This window comes from Natrix helvetica (genome assembly GCF_964273705.1).
Source record: "Natrix helvetica genome assembly, chromosome: 7".
NCBI classification, from domain to species: Eukaryota; Metazoa; Chordata; class Lepidosauria; order Squamata; family Natricidae; genus Natrix; species Natrix helvetica.
In genome coordinates this window covers 63,371,488-63,388,868 of record NC_138558.1, presented here as the reverse complement: position 1 = coordinate 63,388,868, position 17,381 = coordinate 63,371,488, and the positions used below count along the sequence as shown (strand labels likewise).

General features: G+C 42.9%; 2 protein-coding genes across 4 annotated transcripts in view; one reads left to right on the top strand and one right to left on the bottom strand.

The window, feature by feature from the left end:
* LOC309395485 (uncharacterized protein) overlaps nucleotides 1-16,224 on the top strand; it is a 36,752-nt gene extending 20,528 nt beyond the window's left edge. For all 3 annotated transcript variants that reach the window (XM_081959783.1, XM_081959782.1, XM_081959781.1), the window contains exons 7-10: nucleotides 9,527-9,598; nucleotides 9,830-10,189; nucleotides 13,499-13,564; nucleotides 15,628-16,224. In XM_081959783.1, coding sequence (XP_081815909.1) covers nucleotides 9,527-9,598; nucleotides 9,830-10,189; nucleotides 13,499-13,564; nucleotides 15,628-15,845 — 716 coding nt within the window. In that variant the 3' untranslated portion in view covers nucleotides 15,846-16,224. The remainder of the gene's footprint in view (nucleotides 1-9,526; nucleotides 9,599-9,829; nucleotides 10,190-13,498; nucleotides 13,565-15,627) is intronic.
* Nucleotides 1-17,381, bottom strand: part of PPAT (phosphoribosyl pyrophosphate amidotransferase) — a 73,715-nt gene that overhangs the window by 50,766 nt on the left and 5,568 nt on the right. The window lies entirely within an intron of this gene.

Genomic DNA, 17,381 nt, shown 5'->3' with positions numbered 1-17,381 from the left:
CTTTAGTTTTTGTCGGAAGGAGCGGAAGTCGGTGGTGGTTCTAATGTCGGGGGGGGAGGTCATTCCAGAGGGTTGGGCCCATCACAGAGAAGGCCCTACTCCTAGGCGTCGCCTGTTGGCATTGCCTGGTGGACGGCACCAGGAGAAATCCCTCCCTGTGAGAGCGAATTGGTCGCAGGGATGTGTGCGGCAGGATGCGATCCCGCAGATAGCTAGGTCCTGTGCCATGGAGCGCTTTGAAGATGGTAATCAACACCTTGAAACGCACCCGAAAAACCACAGGCAGCCAGTGCAGCTCGCGCAGGAGAGGTGTTACGTGGGAGTACCTAGTACTCCCCATGATGGCCCGCGCGGCTGCGTTCTGGACTAGCTGTAGTCTTCGGGCGCGCCCCAAGGGAAGCCCCATGTAGAGGGCATTGCAGTAGTCCAGGCGAGACGTCACCAGCGCATGAGTGACCGTGCGTAGGGCATCCCGGTCCAGTAGGGGGCGCAATTGGCACACCAGGCGAACCTGGTGGAACGCCCCCCTTGCCACGGCTGCCACATGGTCATCCATCGACAGCCGGGCATCTAGGAGGACGCCCAAATTGCGTGCCCGTTCCACAGGAGGCAATTGCTCGCCCCCTATGGCCAGTGATGGAGTCAACTGGCTGAACCGAGGTGCCGGTAACCACAGCCACTCAGTCTTGGAGGGGTTGAGCTTGAGTCTATTGTCCCCCATCCAGACCCCGACGGCTTCCAAACACCGGGACATTACAAGCAATACAGTTTTTCATTAACTGTGCTTAATGTCTCTTTGCTTTTTAAACCTGTGGTCTGGAGAATGCTGAAAGAACACGAAAGGCTGTATTTTCTCCTGGAGAGTAGCAATTTTTCCCTGTCCTTGATTTTATTGGCCACATTTAGTGATTGGCAAATCAATGCAATCTGGAAAAATCTATTAGTTTTAAATTCCATTTGATCCTGGCATCACATTCCATTATCCTAATCGGTCCCCTTGTTTCTGGCTAGTGTTTTATGTTTTGCTCGATCTGCACATGAGTCTAGTGAGGAATCCCCTCTAAAGGCCACTGAGAAAGGGCTGTGCTGGGCTGTCAAACTCCCGGCCCATTGGCCGGATGCATCACGCACTGGCCATGTCCACGCCTGGTTTAGCGAAGGGGGGGGGGGAAAGTCCTGATAAGTCACGTGATGCGTACTCAAACTCATCGTGATGTGAATTTGACAACCCGTCTTAAGAGGGAAGGAAATGGAAAAAGTCTGATTTCTGGTGTTCCTGCAAGCATGAAGACCAACTGGCCAACGCGCCGGAACCCAGAAGAGCAACAGGCGACGGCTTGCGTGCCCCAAGAAATGGCTCTGGGTGCCACTTCCGGCACGGGTGCCATAGCATCGCCATTTCGGACCTAGACAGTATTTCAGTAGCACTGCTTATTAGAAATCCTTAAGTGAATGATGGTCCTTTAGCTTAGTTCTCCATGTGTACAAAACGAGAGTCACAATTACTTGTCATGGAGGATTGATTAGATTTATTTATTTTTAGCTCTTTGGTGCAACAGAGATTGTATCACTGAATGCATTAAGCATTTTTCATTCTTGCACATTTCTCTCTTCCTTCCTTCATGGAAAAAAAACTGTAGAAGCTTCCAATTCCAAAGTTTATATGAAACAAGTCATAAGACACATTAATCAGCTTTACAAGCGCTGAATAACAGCAAATGATGGTTAATCTAAAGCAAACGCTTCTGAATTTGGGAAGCACGGAAGAAAAGGGGAGAGTCTATGAATTTTCATGTCTCCATAAACCAAGCAATTATCGTTGCAGAAAAATCATAACCTCAGCATTTATGAACAGGACAAGCATCTAGCACTCAAAATAATTCATATAAAGTACGATAAAAAAAAGCTCTATAGCAGTGGGTCTCAACTTTCCTAATGCCGCGACCCTTTAATACAGTTCCTCATGTTGTGGTGACCCCAAACCATAAAATTATTTTTTGTTTTCCACATTTTTTCGAAAATATGTGTTTTCTGATGGTCTTAGGCGACCCCTGTGAAAGGGTCATTCAACCCCCAAGGGGGTCCCGACCCAACGGTTGAGAACCACTGCTCTATAGAGAGTAGGTAGATTTGCTTCCATAGATGGAATACAGAGTAGAGCGTCCGTGAAAGATCAAAGACATCGTCAGATCACATGAATGGAATGAAATGTTCTAACACAAGACACCACGGACAGTAAAGTACATGTTAAATGTCGCCATTGAATCTCTTTCTGTAAAATGGAGGTATTATCGGTGGAATATAAAATTTATCTGAAAACGACTAATGGCATAAAATTCAATTTAACACATTCCATTTGCTTGAAAAGAGCTTAAGAAGCATTTCAGAAAAAAAGGGAACAAGAAAGTGGGAAAATGACTGAAATTACTGAAGTTTCAGGCCAAGCCTATTGTATCTTCCCTGTCAGAGCAATGCCGGATAACGCCCATGGATCTGAAAAGTTACCTTACATCACGGGTGTCCAAACTTGGGAACTTTAAGACTTGTGGACTTCAACTCCCAGAATTCCCCAGCCAGCATGGCTGGCTGGGGAATTCTGGGAGTTGAAGTCCACAAGTCTTAAAGTTCCCAAGTTTGGACACCCCTGACTTAAACCATTCACCATGGCTGGCTGGGGAATTCTGGGAGTTGAAGTCCACAAGTCTTAAAGTTCCCAAGTTTGGACACCCCTGCCTTACATGAATAGTTTTTAATTCTTCAATTGTTCTTTTGTCCTGTTGGACGAGCTTTCTGGCCACAGTTGTTAAATGAACAACTTAAATTAAATTAAATTAAATTAGGGGTTGTTAAGTTAGCCGTGTAGTTTTTAAGTGAACCTGGCTTCCCCACTGACTTTGCTCATCCAACGGTCCTAAAACAGATTCACATGACTCCCCCCCCCCCCCGACACTGCACTCGTCATAAATATGAGTCACTTCCCAAGCCTTTGAATTTCGATCACGTGGCCATGGGGATGCTGCAAGGGTCGTTAAGTGTGAGAAACGGTCATAAGTCGCTTTTTTTCAGTGCTGTTGTAACTTTGGCTGCTAAATGAATTGTTAAATTGAGAACTACCTGTATAATCATGTTGCTGATTCGCAGTCGGATTCTGGCATGAAAGCCTATGTCCCAGCATTGCTGATATCAAAAGAACGGTAACCAAAGAAGGGTGAAAGCACTTGAGAACTCTGCCTTGAATTTCGTCATGGAAAAAGAATAGGATAGAGCAATGTAGCAAAAACGTAATACGCATTACACAAGAATGAGAAATGCCTATTCCTCTACTGACGCGAGTCCTCTGCGCCCTTTGGAACATTTAAGTTGCATCATTGGCAAGGGATGAACTCCCCACTTTGAAACCAATACACACACACACACACCAGCTTCACGCGTGGGGCTAAAGGAGGTCAGGAGGAGATCACATCAGAACTTCAGTTTGGCTTTTTTACTTTTTACTGTTTCCTCTTTTTTTTTAAAAAAATAAAATATCTAGAAGTAAAATGCTGACCAAGAAGATTTGGCATAGCACTTTCTACCTATAGCACATGGTAGTTTTAAACTCCATGAATCTTCAAGCAAGGGACACGGTGGCTCAGGGGCTAAGTCGCTGAGCTTGTCAATCAGAAACGTCAGCAGTTTGGCAGTTCGAATCCCTAGCGCCGCATAATGGAATGAGCTCCCGTTACTTGTCCCAGCTTCTGCCAACCTAGCAGTTCGAAAGCACGTAAAAAATGCAAGTAGAAAAATAGGGACCACCTTTGGTGGGAAGGTAACAATGTTCTGTGCACCTTTGGCGTTTAGTCATGTCGGCTAGATGACCGCAGAGATGTCTTCGGACAGCGCTGGCTCTTCAGCTTTGAAATGGAGATGAGCACCGCCCCCTAGAGTCAAGAACAACTAATACATATGTGCGAGGGGAACTTTTACCTTTACCTAATCTTCAAGCTTGGGTATAAACAGCTCACCTTAATTCACAAACCCAATTGACCGGTTTATGCATTAATGCACCTGAATCTGATTCGGTGTGGTCCTGGAGTCTGCAGAGAGCTATTAGTTGGCCTGCCGGAGTCTTTTCATGTTCACTGACTAGACCCTGTTTAATACCTAAGCCTCCACCTCTTTGTAGTCCATGAGAGTTAGCTGGATGAATGAGAAGCATTGATCTGTTGATCTGAAAAATAGTACACTGAATGGCACAAGTGATCATTTAAGCAGCCATATGAGTAATCATTCAGAAAAATGAGAACAATGTAATCCTCTGCTGATGTTTACCTAGGTAATCATGTCTTTACATGATTAAAAGGCTCTTTTCTTGAAGTTCAGTGCCCAGCGCTCTTAGGCGTACTGGCAGTGAGTGGTTTAGCAATCTTTGGAGAGTCCTAGGTTATAGCCCGCTCCCCTCTAGGCAGAAGGAAGCACTGGCCACATGGAATGGTATCCTAAGCCCGTGATGGCGAACCTATGTCACACATGCTACAGGTGGCACACAAAGCCTTCTCTGCGGGCATGCAAGTCATCGCATGTGCGTGCGCTTCCTACCACCCAGCTGATTTTTGGGTCTGCTGTGCGCTCATGCATGGTGGCAGGGGGAGTACGGGGGTGGTGCAGCGCCCCCCCCATGCTCCATTTTTGACACCAGGAGGCTTCAGGAGCCCGGGGGAGGCCGTTTTTGCCCTTCCGGAGGCTCAAGGAAAACCTCCAGAGGCTTTCCTCGAGCCTCTGGGAGCACAAAAACGGCCCTCCCCAGGCTCTGGAGGCCCTCCCTGAAGCCTCCTGGTGCCAAAAATGGCCTGTGTTTCCGGCCTCCGGAGGGGCTCCAGAGTTCAGAAATGGGCATGTTTCCGGCCTCCCAGAGCCTGGGGACGGCAAATCCCCCCTGCGTGAAGCAGGGATCGCAGGCGCAAGTGGGAGGGCTGCATTGCATTGTGCGGTGCACACGCATGCGCTATCGCACACACACACAGACACACACAATTTCGGCATACAGGGACAGAGAGCTTTGCCATCACTATCCTAAGCCAATCCTCCTATCTATACCATGACTATATCAAGCACTGACACAACCACCAGGCTTCGTATTACTCAAGGAGATCTGGTAGGTTATAAAAGCACAATATTAAGTGGTATATTCAGGGTCAAAAACATCTGAAATCAATTATGCAATGTAGAAGGCTGTTTACATAAATGTTGTGCAAATGGGAATAGTTTGTTCCAGCTGTAATGTTTGCAATTTGGGAACATTTGGAAATTTCGCATGGAAAAGGAATGATAGCAAAGAAAGCTGAACCATTGTCAGAAAGAACAAGAGTCGCAGACATGAGAACTGTGTCTTACAAAGAAAGACAAGTGGTATTTTTTTCATGGGCATTTTCTGGCCCTGAACCTCAGATGAACACTGCACTTGAGTTCAAAACTACAGTATCAATATAGTCTAAAGGAAGAAAATAAAAAGAAGCCAAATCAAGTATCAGCCTTCAAGCCTCTACATGATCTATTTGAAATGGTAGGACTCAGCCCAGTTGCTAGATACTATAGAAACTGCCAATATAATTTTACTCTTGCTAAGATGTTTCCACTGTTGGCACAATTCCCATTTCTTCCACAGCCAAACTTGCATTCCTTGCCTTCCATCGCCAACAATGGAATTTACTTCTGCAAGATCAGTTTCTAAAATATACTAATTGCTTATAATTCACATTACAACCTTCATTTTATTTACAATTCCATGGACCTCAGTAGTCTGTTCTGTGGATGATTTTGGAGAAAAGAATTAAACACAATATCAAATAAATAAATAAAAAACAGAATTGTTTTTATTTACAGAGGGGGGGGCTTATTGGGTAGCATATATAAAACAGGTCAATTATTTCCAGCTGCTGACCTCTTGCAAATTTAAGAAATTTGCAAATGTGAAACTGTAATAAACACTCCCCATCAACTGAAAAATATAGGTTTTGTGGGATGCACTTGACAATGACTCTCAACTTGTATTTAAGAATTGTATGATAATTGTTGTGAGATAAATAACAATAGCAGATCTGGGGACATAACAGTAGGAAGTGTGTGCATTCCATGCCCACCATGTTGCCAGTTGTGGAAATAGGATGTTAACTGAATTTTTCTGGTCTGATCTGGCTCTATGAAATAGTGTTTCCATGTACCGTATAAGACACACCTTTTTCCCTCAAAAAAGAGGCTGAAAATCTGGGTGCATCTTGTACACTGAATACAGCATTTTTGGCCTCCCGAAACCCCGCCACCTTTGCAATAATAGCCGTGCATAGCTCCAGAGTGCTCCTGGGGGCTGGGAAGGGCAAAAATGAGCGAAAAATGGGCTATTTTTTGCCCCCCCAGGAGCACTCTATAAGCCTTCTAAAGGCTATGCATTCCCTTTTTTTTGACAAAAATGGGCCATTTTTCACAAGAAACAGGCTGTTTTTTGTTCATTTTTGGGAGGTCTGCAGAATACAAAAGCTTTTTTAAAATTTGCCTCTCAAAATCCTGATGCGTCTTATACTCCGGAGCATCTTATACTCTGAAAAATATGGTACTTACAATCCGCAGATTAGTTCTCAATTTACAACCAAATGGAACCCAGAATATCGAATGAAAGTTGTTTCAGTTGTAAATCAAGACACCATGTGGCCAGGTGAGATTATATGACCATTTTTATGATGGCCCTTAAGTGAGTTACAAAGTGGTTAAGCGAATCCTGTGGTTATTAAGTGAATTCAGCATATCCAATAGGCCAGGGCTGTCCAAACTTGGGAACTTTAAGACTTGTGGACTTCAACTCCCAGAATTCCCCAGCCAGCCATGCTGGCTGGGGAATTCTGGGAGTTGAAGTCCACAAGTCTTAAAGTTCCCAAGTTTGGACACCCCTGCAATAGGCCACTTTTTGCTGGAAACCAGAAAAATAGTCAAATTGTAGTCATGTGGCTATAAGAAGCTGCAAGTCGTTGCAAATGCAAGCTGGTTACCGAGATCCCAAAATGCAATCATGTGTCTGGGGAGACAACAGCTGTAATTTCAAGGAAGGGTTGTAAGTAGCTTTTTTGAAATCTGGGGTAACTTTAAAATGGCATTTTACGTTATTGATTAATTTGCAAGGGTTGTTATTCTTAAGTTGCTATTTTCTTCTTTTTGTGTCCAAAATCCTTTTGAAATTAGGACAAAGTTATAAAAATAAAATATCTGAATTCAGATGTAGACAAAAAATGAGTTGGCCTTGATTTTCCCAAATGCATTTTTTTCTCCCCCATCAGCTATTTTGACTAGCAGCAGTTTCAAACCAAGGGCTTCAAAGACCTTATTCAAAAGCCATTTGAACAGCAGCACAAGTTTTCACCAAGTCAATTTAATTGGCCAGAAGTGTCAAATTGAAAAGCAATTTTATCCTTATCAACTACCGTAATACATTTCATTCCTGAAATGAAAATTCAGCCATTCTGTCCTTTTAAAAAAATAAACAGCAGCCTCAATATATTTCAGTTACAAAACAGAAGAAGTGTTTGTGTGTGTAAACAGAGACAGAGGGGGGGGAGGGAGAGAGAGAGGGGGGGACAGGGGCTGTTTAACTATTTCCATTAAACCACCTTTTCCAGTTACAATCCTTCCTACAAGGTTTCATATGGAAAATATAAGCCTGTCCCTGGTTAAGAGAGTTTAAAGTCTCTGATTTAAGATCAGTTTTTGCACATGGACTGTAAGTGCAGAGGAAGGATTTGAAAATTCAATAGGTCCCAAGTCCCTTGATGTCAGTATGTGATCTGAGAACCTGCAAATTGGGACCCCTGATGTAAACCATGGTTAGGCAATTCAGTTGTCCGCAATAGCAATAGCACTTAAGACTTATATGCCGCTTCACACTGCTTTACAGCCCTCTCTAAGCAGTTTATAGAGTCAGCACATTGGCCCCAACAATTTGGGTGCGCATTTTATCCACCTTCGAAGGATGAGTCAACCTTGAACTGGTGAGATTTGAACTGCCAAATTGCAGGCAGCTGGCAGTCAGCAGAAGTAGCCTGCAGTACTGCACTCTAACCACTGCGCCACCACAGCTCAAGCAACTATGGGTCCCCTAGACCAGCGCCCCCCAAGGTGGTTTTTCCATGGACAGGGGAACATGGAAAATGTTCACAAAAATGTTTGTGTGCTGCCTGGATCTTGCACATGCACAGATGGGGCTTCACTTGCGCAGCGCAGTCCCTGGTGGCTACAGATAAGTGCTGCTCTGTGGCCCGGAGGTTGGGGACACCTACCCTAGACAACCCGTCCCTCCAACCCAGGGGTGGGCAACTATGGCCCTTTTATGATCTGTGGACTTCAACTCCCAGAATTCCTGGGCTCAGGAATTCTGGGAGTTGAAGTCCATAAATCATAAGGGTCCATAGTTGCCTCCCCCTCCAACCTCTCTGAATGTTAATACAAAACTATTCTACTGCTATTCAGTAATAGCACACTTTACCAAACTGCTTTCTAATTAGCAATTAGTAAGTAAACTTGTGGAACAGTTACTCATTTAGAATGCCTGAAGAGACAAGAAAATCAAGACTGCAAATCTTCTTATAGTTAACTAAGCACACTTCCAAGTATGTATCACAGGAACACAACATATGACTTTGGATGCATCCTGGATTAGAAGCTATAACAACGGGAAGAATAAATGAAAATATGTTAAATTGTAAAATAGAATAGCTTCCACAATGTGGTACCTTTCAACTGTGTTGGATCTGCACACCCCAGAATTTCCAGTCAGCAGGATTAAAAGAAGATACCAAGTTCAGGAAAACAGTAAACAACTATTTTGTATTCATTACAAAATAATAAACTAATTATTGCAAGGGAAGTTAATTTTGCTTACCAGAGAAGGAATATTGAGAAGTAAAGAAGATACTTTTAGTGTTATACTATCTATAGTCATAGATATACTGTACTCATACTATCATTCTTTTTCTTAATAATATACCAGTATTGAGGGTGAGGCTTGCTGTTTTTCCCAATTTAAGGTTACAATTTTATTTGGTGACACTGTGACATTTTAGGTGTGGAAATGTTGTGAGGATGCAATAATTCATCTAAGCTGCCCAATGCAATCAACCCTTTAAAAAATTTACTATTTGCCAATGCTGTAAATAGGGAGAAAAGGGTATAGGTGTAAGCATAACTAAAGCTTAGTATAACATATACTTGTTTGGATCTTCTGTTTTGGTCAATATCTTGAAACAGGCAGAACAATCTTATAACAGGCATACTCTTCTCAACTATCTCAGGATAAATATTAATTTATTAGGTTTATATTACCACCAAATTACAAAGGCCCAAGGCAGTTGAAGTCTACATGCCAAGAAACACCTCATATGAAGGTGCAGCATTAAAGAGCACAGCGATGGGAGGAGCGGTTTTCTTTATTGCTTCAGCAAATTTAATTAGTGGTAAATTTGGAAGATATGCAACATCATAATGAACAATTGGGTTATTTTGACAGATGATGATTCAGTCAGCACAATTTCAGAGGATACATGTGGATTCTCAGTGTATAAACAGGCACCTGGGACAGGTAAGCTTTTTCTTTACTTCTGATCAACAATGGGAGAAGAAGATACAGAAAAATATTTTATGAATTGTGGTTCTAAGATGGGAGTATCTGAAGTGGTACACAGCCCTAATTTTTTTTGGGGGGGGGGGGTTAGACATTTGCCTAGTTAAATACTCATTGAATCTTTTTATCGGAAATGCAATAATCTGTTTTTATTTTGTGAAATACCTTTGTTTCATTTTACATTTTCAGACATTCAGATGACCTTGGATGAAGCCCAAAATCACTTTAGGGTTATTACCGTCAGTGATACAGGAGCAGGAAAGCATTGGTGTGACAATGAAGTCAGAGCTCTAATAAACATATGGTCGGATGAGGAAATACAACAAATGCTTGAAGGAGCAACGAGAAATAAAGAAATATTTGAGGAGATTGCTAGAAGGCTAATGAAAGTTGGAATAGACAGAGACTGGAAACAGTGTCGCACAAAATACAAGAACTTAAAATATGAGTATCGAGCGGTGCAGAAAGAAAACAATCAGATTGGTAGCGCAAGCAGGAAGATGAGATTTTATGATGAAATTGACTGCATTTTGAGGAATCAGCCGCCAGGTACGCTTATATGTAGGGACAGAACCAATTGGATCTTAAATGCTAATAACACCACAGAAGCGTGTTAAATATTAGAAGAAATGCGTTATCAAAGCTATGGTTATATCAGGGCGGTAACAAGTTTAATCTAAGCCTTGAAATTCAGAGTTAATAATCCTCATCCGAAAAGGAAATCAACGGAAGGGTGTTAAGCAAGCAACTTATTTATGTGTTAGTAATAAGGAGTAGGTCACAAAATGATATGCCCTCTCTCCTTGCCTCCTTCCTGTTGAGCATGACTACCCATTACCCCACCCTTGCCCTTACACAGACTTATATATCAACATGGCTGATAAACTCCTAACTACAATTAACTTGATTGCAGTTGAAAATTAAGTTTGGATTTGATGTTATAAATAAGCCTACATAAGATCTTGGCCTGCAGATTACTTTTTGTTCTTGTTGCCAGGCAGTTAAAAGACACATAGCATCTATTCTTATGTAAAAGAGGCTCCAGCTAAGGAAGGCAGTTGGTTAAACCCTTGAGATTAGCTTTTCAGATAACATAATAACAGAGTTGGAAGGGATCTTGGAGATCTTCTAGTCCAGTGATGGCGAACCTTTTTTGGCTCGCGTGCCACAAGTGGGGGGAGCGCAGGGGGGTTGAGTGCGGGCGTGCCGCACCCATAATGCAACGCGCGACCCCCCCAGTGCACATGCGCACACAACGCGCGACCCCCCCATTTTTACATGTTTTTTTTGCCCTCCCCAGGCTCCAGGAGCTTTATAGGAGCCTGGGGAGGGCGAAAAGAGCCTCCCCCGACCCCCCTGGAGGCCCTCCGGAGGCTTCAGGGACCGTCCGGAGCCTTCCCTGAAGCCTTCGGAGCGCTTAAAACCACCCTCCGAGCAAACCGGAAGTGACTTCCGGGTTGCTCAGAGGGTCGTTTTAAGCGCTCCAAAGGCATCAGGGCAGCCTCGGACGGTCCCTGAAGCCTTCGGAACGCTTAAAACGACCCTCCGAGCAAACCGGAAGTCACTTCTGGTTTGCTCGGAGGGTGGTTTTAAGCGTTCTGAAGGCTTCAGGGACGGTCTCTGAAGCCTCCGGAGGGGCGGGAGAGGCTCTTTTCGCCCTCCCCAGGCTCCTATAAAGCCTCTGGAGCCTGGGGAAGGCGAAAAATAGCTTTTAAAAAGGTGAACTCAGCTGGCGCGCGCTGGCCAGCTGACAGGGCAACGCCTCGCGTGCCCTGACAAATGGCTCTGCGTGCCACTTGTGGCACGCGTGCCATAGGTTCGCCATCACGGTTCTAGTCCAATCCCCTGCACAAACAGGACACCCTATACCAGTGATGGCGAACCTATGGCACGCGTGCCACAGGTGGCACGCGGAGCCATTTGTCAGGGCACGCGAGGTGTTGCCATGTCAGCTGGCCAGCGCGCATGTGCGCACTGGCCACTGAGTTCACCATTTTTAAAAGCCATTTTTCGCCCTCCCCAGGCTCCAGAGGCTTTATAGGAGCCTGGGGAGGGCGAAAACAGCCTCCCCCGGGCTTCAGGGACCGTCCGGAGGCTTCCCTGAAGCCTTCGGAATGCTTAAAACGACCCTCGGAGCAAACTGGAAGTCACTTCCGGTTTGCTCTGAGAGTCGTTTTGAGCGCTCTGCAGGCGTCAGGCAAGCCGGACGGTCCCTGAAGCCTTTGGAGAGCTCAAAACGACCCTCGGAGCAAACTGGAAGTCACTTCCGGTTTGCTCGGAGGATCGTTTTGAGCGCTCCGAAGGCTTCAGGGACTGTCCGGAGGCTTCGCTGACGCCTCCGGAGGGCGTCCAGGGGGGCAGGGGAGGCTGTTTTCGCCCTCCCATGGCTCCTATAAAGCCTCTGGAGCCTGGGGAGGGCGAAAAAAGCATGTAAAAAGAGCGCCTGTAGTCCATGCATGCGCACTGGGGCGTGCACATTGCATTATGGGTGCGGCTAGCCCGCACACGACCCTCCTGCGCTCCCCCCACTTATGGCACGCGAGCCAAAAAAGGTTCGCCATCGCTGCCCTATACCATCCCAGACAAGTGGCTGCCCAATCTCTTCTTAAAAGCTTCCAGTGATGGAGCAGCCATAACCTCTGAAGGCAAGCTGTTCTACTGGTTAATTGTTCTTACTGTTGGAGATTTCACCTTAGTTCTAAGCTGCTTCTCTCCTTGATTGGTTTTCAACCATTGTTTTTTTTTTTTTTTGTCTTGCCTTCTGGTGCTTTGAAAAATCTACATCATTGTAGCAGCCCTTCAAATATTGGACCACTGCAGTCACCCTAGTCTTTCACAAGATAAACCTAATTCCTGCAATCATTCATGTTTTAGCCTCCAGCCCCCTAATCATCTTTGTTGCTCTTTTCTGCACTATTTCTAGAGTATCTACATCATTTTTAAAAAAAATAGTGACTAAAACTGGATGCAATATTCGAAGTGTGGCCTTACTAAGGCTTTATAAAGCGGTACTAATATTTCACATGATCTTGATTCAATCACTATGATTCAATCCTAGATTGCATTGGCTTTGTTGGCTGCAGCTACACACTGCTAGCTCGTATTTAAGTGATTGTCCACTAGGACTCCAAGATCCCTCTCATAGTTACTGCTATTGAGCCAGGTTTCACCTAATTTATATCTGTACGTTTCACTTTTCTTGCCTAATATAAAACCTTACTTTTCTCTACATTGAATTTCATTTTGTTAGATAGGGCCTATTTGGATCTTGAGTCTACCTTCTGGAGTGTTGGCTATTCCTGCCAGTTTAGTGTTGTTTGCAATTTTAAAACAAACAAAACAAATTGTAGCTGTGTTTCTTCTTATTTTAGTTCCAGAAGAGTAAATTAAGGCAGTTAGATTAAGCTGTGAACAAATTAATCCATCTTTTTTTTATAAAATTTTATATTTTTCCATTTTCATAACATATTATCACATGTATACTATAACATAGCCAACATCATATTGTATTATTAAATGTTTACATCAGTACATCTTACCATCAACCCCCAAAAACAATTATTGGCTCTTCTGCTCTCCATACACCTTATTTGTACCTTATCCATCATTTTATTCTCCCTCTCTCCTCCCCCTCCCTACCTCCTTTCTTCCCTCTGTCATCCTTCCCTTCTCTACTTCCCCTTCCTCTCTCTCCTTTCCACTCCTCCTTTCTCTCCTCCTCTTCCCCCCTTGCCCTCTCTCCTATTCCTTTCTTCTTCCCTTACCTCTCTACTTCCCACTCTTCATCCAATTTATCCATCTTGCACCCCAAATTTTAATAGCACATTGCCAATAAATATTTACTGTCTTTTTTTAAAGAGATGCTTACAGACGTTATCACAGACCCGATACCACTGAGGGTCAAGAGAAAAATCTCTGAAGAAGGTAATGATTTTTCACCCTATCACTGACTAGATGTACATGAGATATAAGATAATAACAAAATGCCAAGGCAATCTGTTCATTTATACTGCATTTATTGTTTCGTGGAAGCTACTTTGGAGAGATGAGCAACCCAATGTGTGTTTCAAAATACAAGTAATCCTTGACCTATGAACACAATTGAGGACAGAATTTCTGTTGCTGAGCAAGGTGGTTGTTAAGTGAGTTGTTCTTGATTTTATGACCTTTTTGGCCATGGTTGTTAAGCAAATTTCTGCAGTTGTTAAATGAATCTTGCAGCCATTAAGTACATTGGCTTCTACCATTGACTTGGCTTATTGGAAGCTGCCTGTCACAAATGACAATCACGTGAGTCTTAAATGCTGTAACCATTGTAACTACATACCAGTTGCCAAGAGTCCACATTTTGACCTTGTGTCTCTGGGAATGCTATGGCAACACCTTAAACGCTAAGGACTATTTTAAAGTCATTTTTTTCAGTGGTGTTACAACTTTCACCATCGTTAAAATGAATGGTTGTTAAGTCAAGGACTACCTGGAAGAAACTGTTGTGTGTTTATTTGCCCAAACTGCATAAAATAGCACTAACATCCACTACTTCTCTTTAGAGATTATGGAAGCAGAATGCCTTGCTTCATGCAATTATATTTGGATGGATTCATGAGTATAAACAAACATTTTTTTAAAGGATTACTCCTGGTTCACTAGCAGGGATCGGACTTAGTACCAATATAGGCAAGTCTCCCTTCCCTACAAAAGTGGGGGGGAGGAATGGATGGAGGAAGGAAGGAACGTCCCAGGGTACAGTATCTCTTTGAGAATTCCACTAGTACTGTGATGGTTAACCTATGGCATGTGTGTCAGAGGTGGCATGCAGCGCCCTCTCTGTGGGCACGCGAACCGTTGTCCCAGCTTTGCTCCGCCGTGCATACTTCCCATTGGACAGCTGGTCTTTGGATCTTTGCCACACAGAGCAAAGGGGGCAGGCCGCATGTGGGGCACCTGCACGCACATGTGGGGGCCCATATGCACATGCACAGGGTGGGGTGCGAATGGAGGGCTGCATGCGCATGCATGTGGGGCACATGCAGGGGCCGCATATGCATGTGGGGGTGCAAGCACAGGGCCGCGCACACATTGCTTTTGGGGCATTCAGGTGTGCAGGCATGCACTCGTGTACGCATGCACACGTTTTGGGCACTCCAGAAAAGGTTAGCCATCACTGCACTAGTATCTGCCAGACACCTTGTGTTTACTTGTATCCATTTTAATGGACATTGTAATGAAAAAAACCCCACTGGAATTCATGCAGCCTTTAGCATAGCCTATATTTTAAGAAAAATCTCTGAACCCCACAATATTTCCCCATAATCCAGTGCGCTTTGAAAGACACCTCCCTATTTAGTAAAAAGACATATATAAGTTGCAAGGAGCAACTTTAGCAGTTTGCCCTTTCTTGACTTGGTGCTTTCATCATGATAGCCCCAATATGTTCCCAAAATTTTGAATGTGTGCCAGCTTGAAAAGCTTCTTGTTCAGGGAGATCACTGTTGTTTGCAGAGATATAAAAAGTTTATTTAGGGCAAAAAATCCAAAGATTGGATGAATGCTCCGGCAAACTGGTGCAATCTGTATGTCTGGATAGATAGATAGAAGATAGCAGAAGATAGACACAGACAAACAGAGATAGATAGAGGGCAGGAGATGGATGGATGGATGGATAGCAGAAGATAGACACAGGCAAACAGAGAGCAGATAGATAGATTAGATAGATTAGATAGATTAGATAGATAGACAGACAGACAGCAGAAGACAGACAAAGAGATAGATAGAGAGCAGGAGATAGATAGATAGATAGATGGATGGATGGATGGATGGATAGATAGATAATAGATAGATAGATAGATAAATAGCAAGCAGAAGATAGCCAAACAAACAGACAGATAGATAGCAAGAGATAGGCAGACATTCATTAGAATAAATCAGTGTATTAATTTTTTGAGAAAGCTAAATAAATAATATCTGAAACTACTTTTCTCATGCAGAACCTTCACCTATTCAATTTAAGAAAAGCATGTCCGAGAATACAACAGTGCAATCACAAAGATGTGTATCTGAGGGCTTGCAGTCTGTTATCAAAAACCGAACAACATTTTTAGAAAGATTTTACAAGCAGGAAGAGATGCAGGACGTCAGAAGAAAACCACTAGACACTGCTCATCCCTCCCTGCAACAGGTTTGTTTAATATCTTTACTTTACTAAGGGTGTTGGGCAAACAGTAAAACAGTAATAAAAGAACTGCTGAAATGTTCAATAGAATAAAGTTGAACTTTCAGTAACTTCAAAGACCTGCTATGAAACAAATAGTAAAATGTGCTCCAAGATATAAATATGTAATCTTATACTTATAGGTCAATAAACCCACTGACTCAAGGCGGTTTATGTATTAAGTGGAAATATAATCAGACAAAAGGAATGATGTATAAAAATGCAAAAATAATGATTGCTCACTTAATTCTCTCAGAAATAGAACTGTTTTAGTCTGCTATGCAAAAGAAACTAGCAGTCACAGAGTCTGTATGAATCAGAAACCACCAAGACGTGTCTAATAAAAGAGGATGCTGATAGTTCGACCATTATTTTAGGGGGGGAAATTTAATTATGTCAGCTATTTTTCACTGGAGATAAATATATTTGAAAACTTTGTTTTCACATCTGAAAATGTATTCACCTCTCAATTTTGCAGAAGGTTTTCATTTAAAAAGTTGTTTTCAAGCTAGTTAACTAAATTTTATTTGTTCTAAATACTTTTTAAAAATGGATTCCTGACTCCCTCTCCCAATTTCATGCTTTAGTATTATTGGTTACAAAAGAACATGCTACTTTTTAAGAACAATGGATGTTGCTAATAAGAATTTGAGATATTTATCCAAGCAATTTAAGTACTGAATTGACAGTAAGTCTGCTGCTTTCTTTCCTCAAATAAATTGTTTATTTAAAACAGGGGTGCCAAATATGAGACACGGGCCATTCCTTCAGATACTTAAAGTACCCCTTGGTGCTCTCTGAGCTTGCTTGTTTTCTTGTGGATATTTCATTACCCTAACTAGGTAACACTAGCACTGATGATGTTACCTACCCCTAGTTAGGGTAATGAAACAACTACAAGAAAACAAGCAAGTTCAGAGAACATCAAGGGCCTCTTATTTTTAACCTTGAGCTATAAATATACTCCTTTATTGGTACTTAAAAGTACTCATTTTACCTGTTAACCTAATTAGCACACCCAGTTGGTTAGGATTGGGGACTAGCTAGGCATGGTTTTTTTTCTTGCAAATGTGTCACAGCCAAACTAGGTAACATCACCAGTTTACCATATGTTTGGTAATGAAATATTTTCCAGAAAGCAAACCCTCAGCAAACACCAAGAGCCAACATTTCAAACCCTGAACTATGCACGTTCTCCCTTACTGACACCCCATTTAAAACAGGAAAGGATGTGCATTTAAGTTTGTTAAGAGACGCATGATGTTGCGTCTCTAATGTGCTTTAAAACCTGAGGCTTTAACGTTATCTTTTGTATAGTCTGTTTAAGTTTAAACTTCTCCTACTGCATAAATTGAACTCCTAAACGGTTATATAATAATGATAGATATTCCAGATGTTCCCCCTTATTCTATTAGACTTGTAGATGCAATTTCTGGTTAATTGATAGGCAGACTTTCATTGAACAGAGAGACTTTGATCACCATAAACAGCCTGAATTCATTAGATCAGAGGCCCACAACCTTTTGGGCA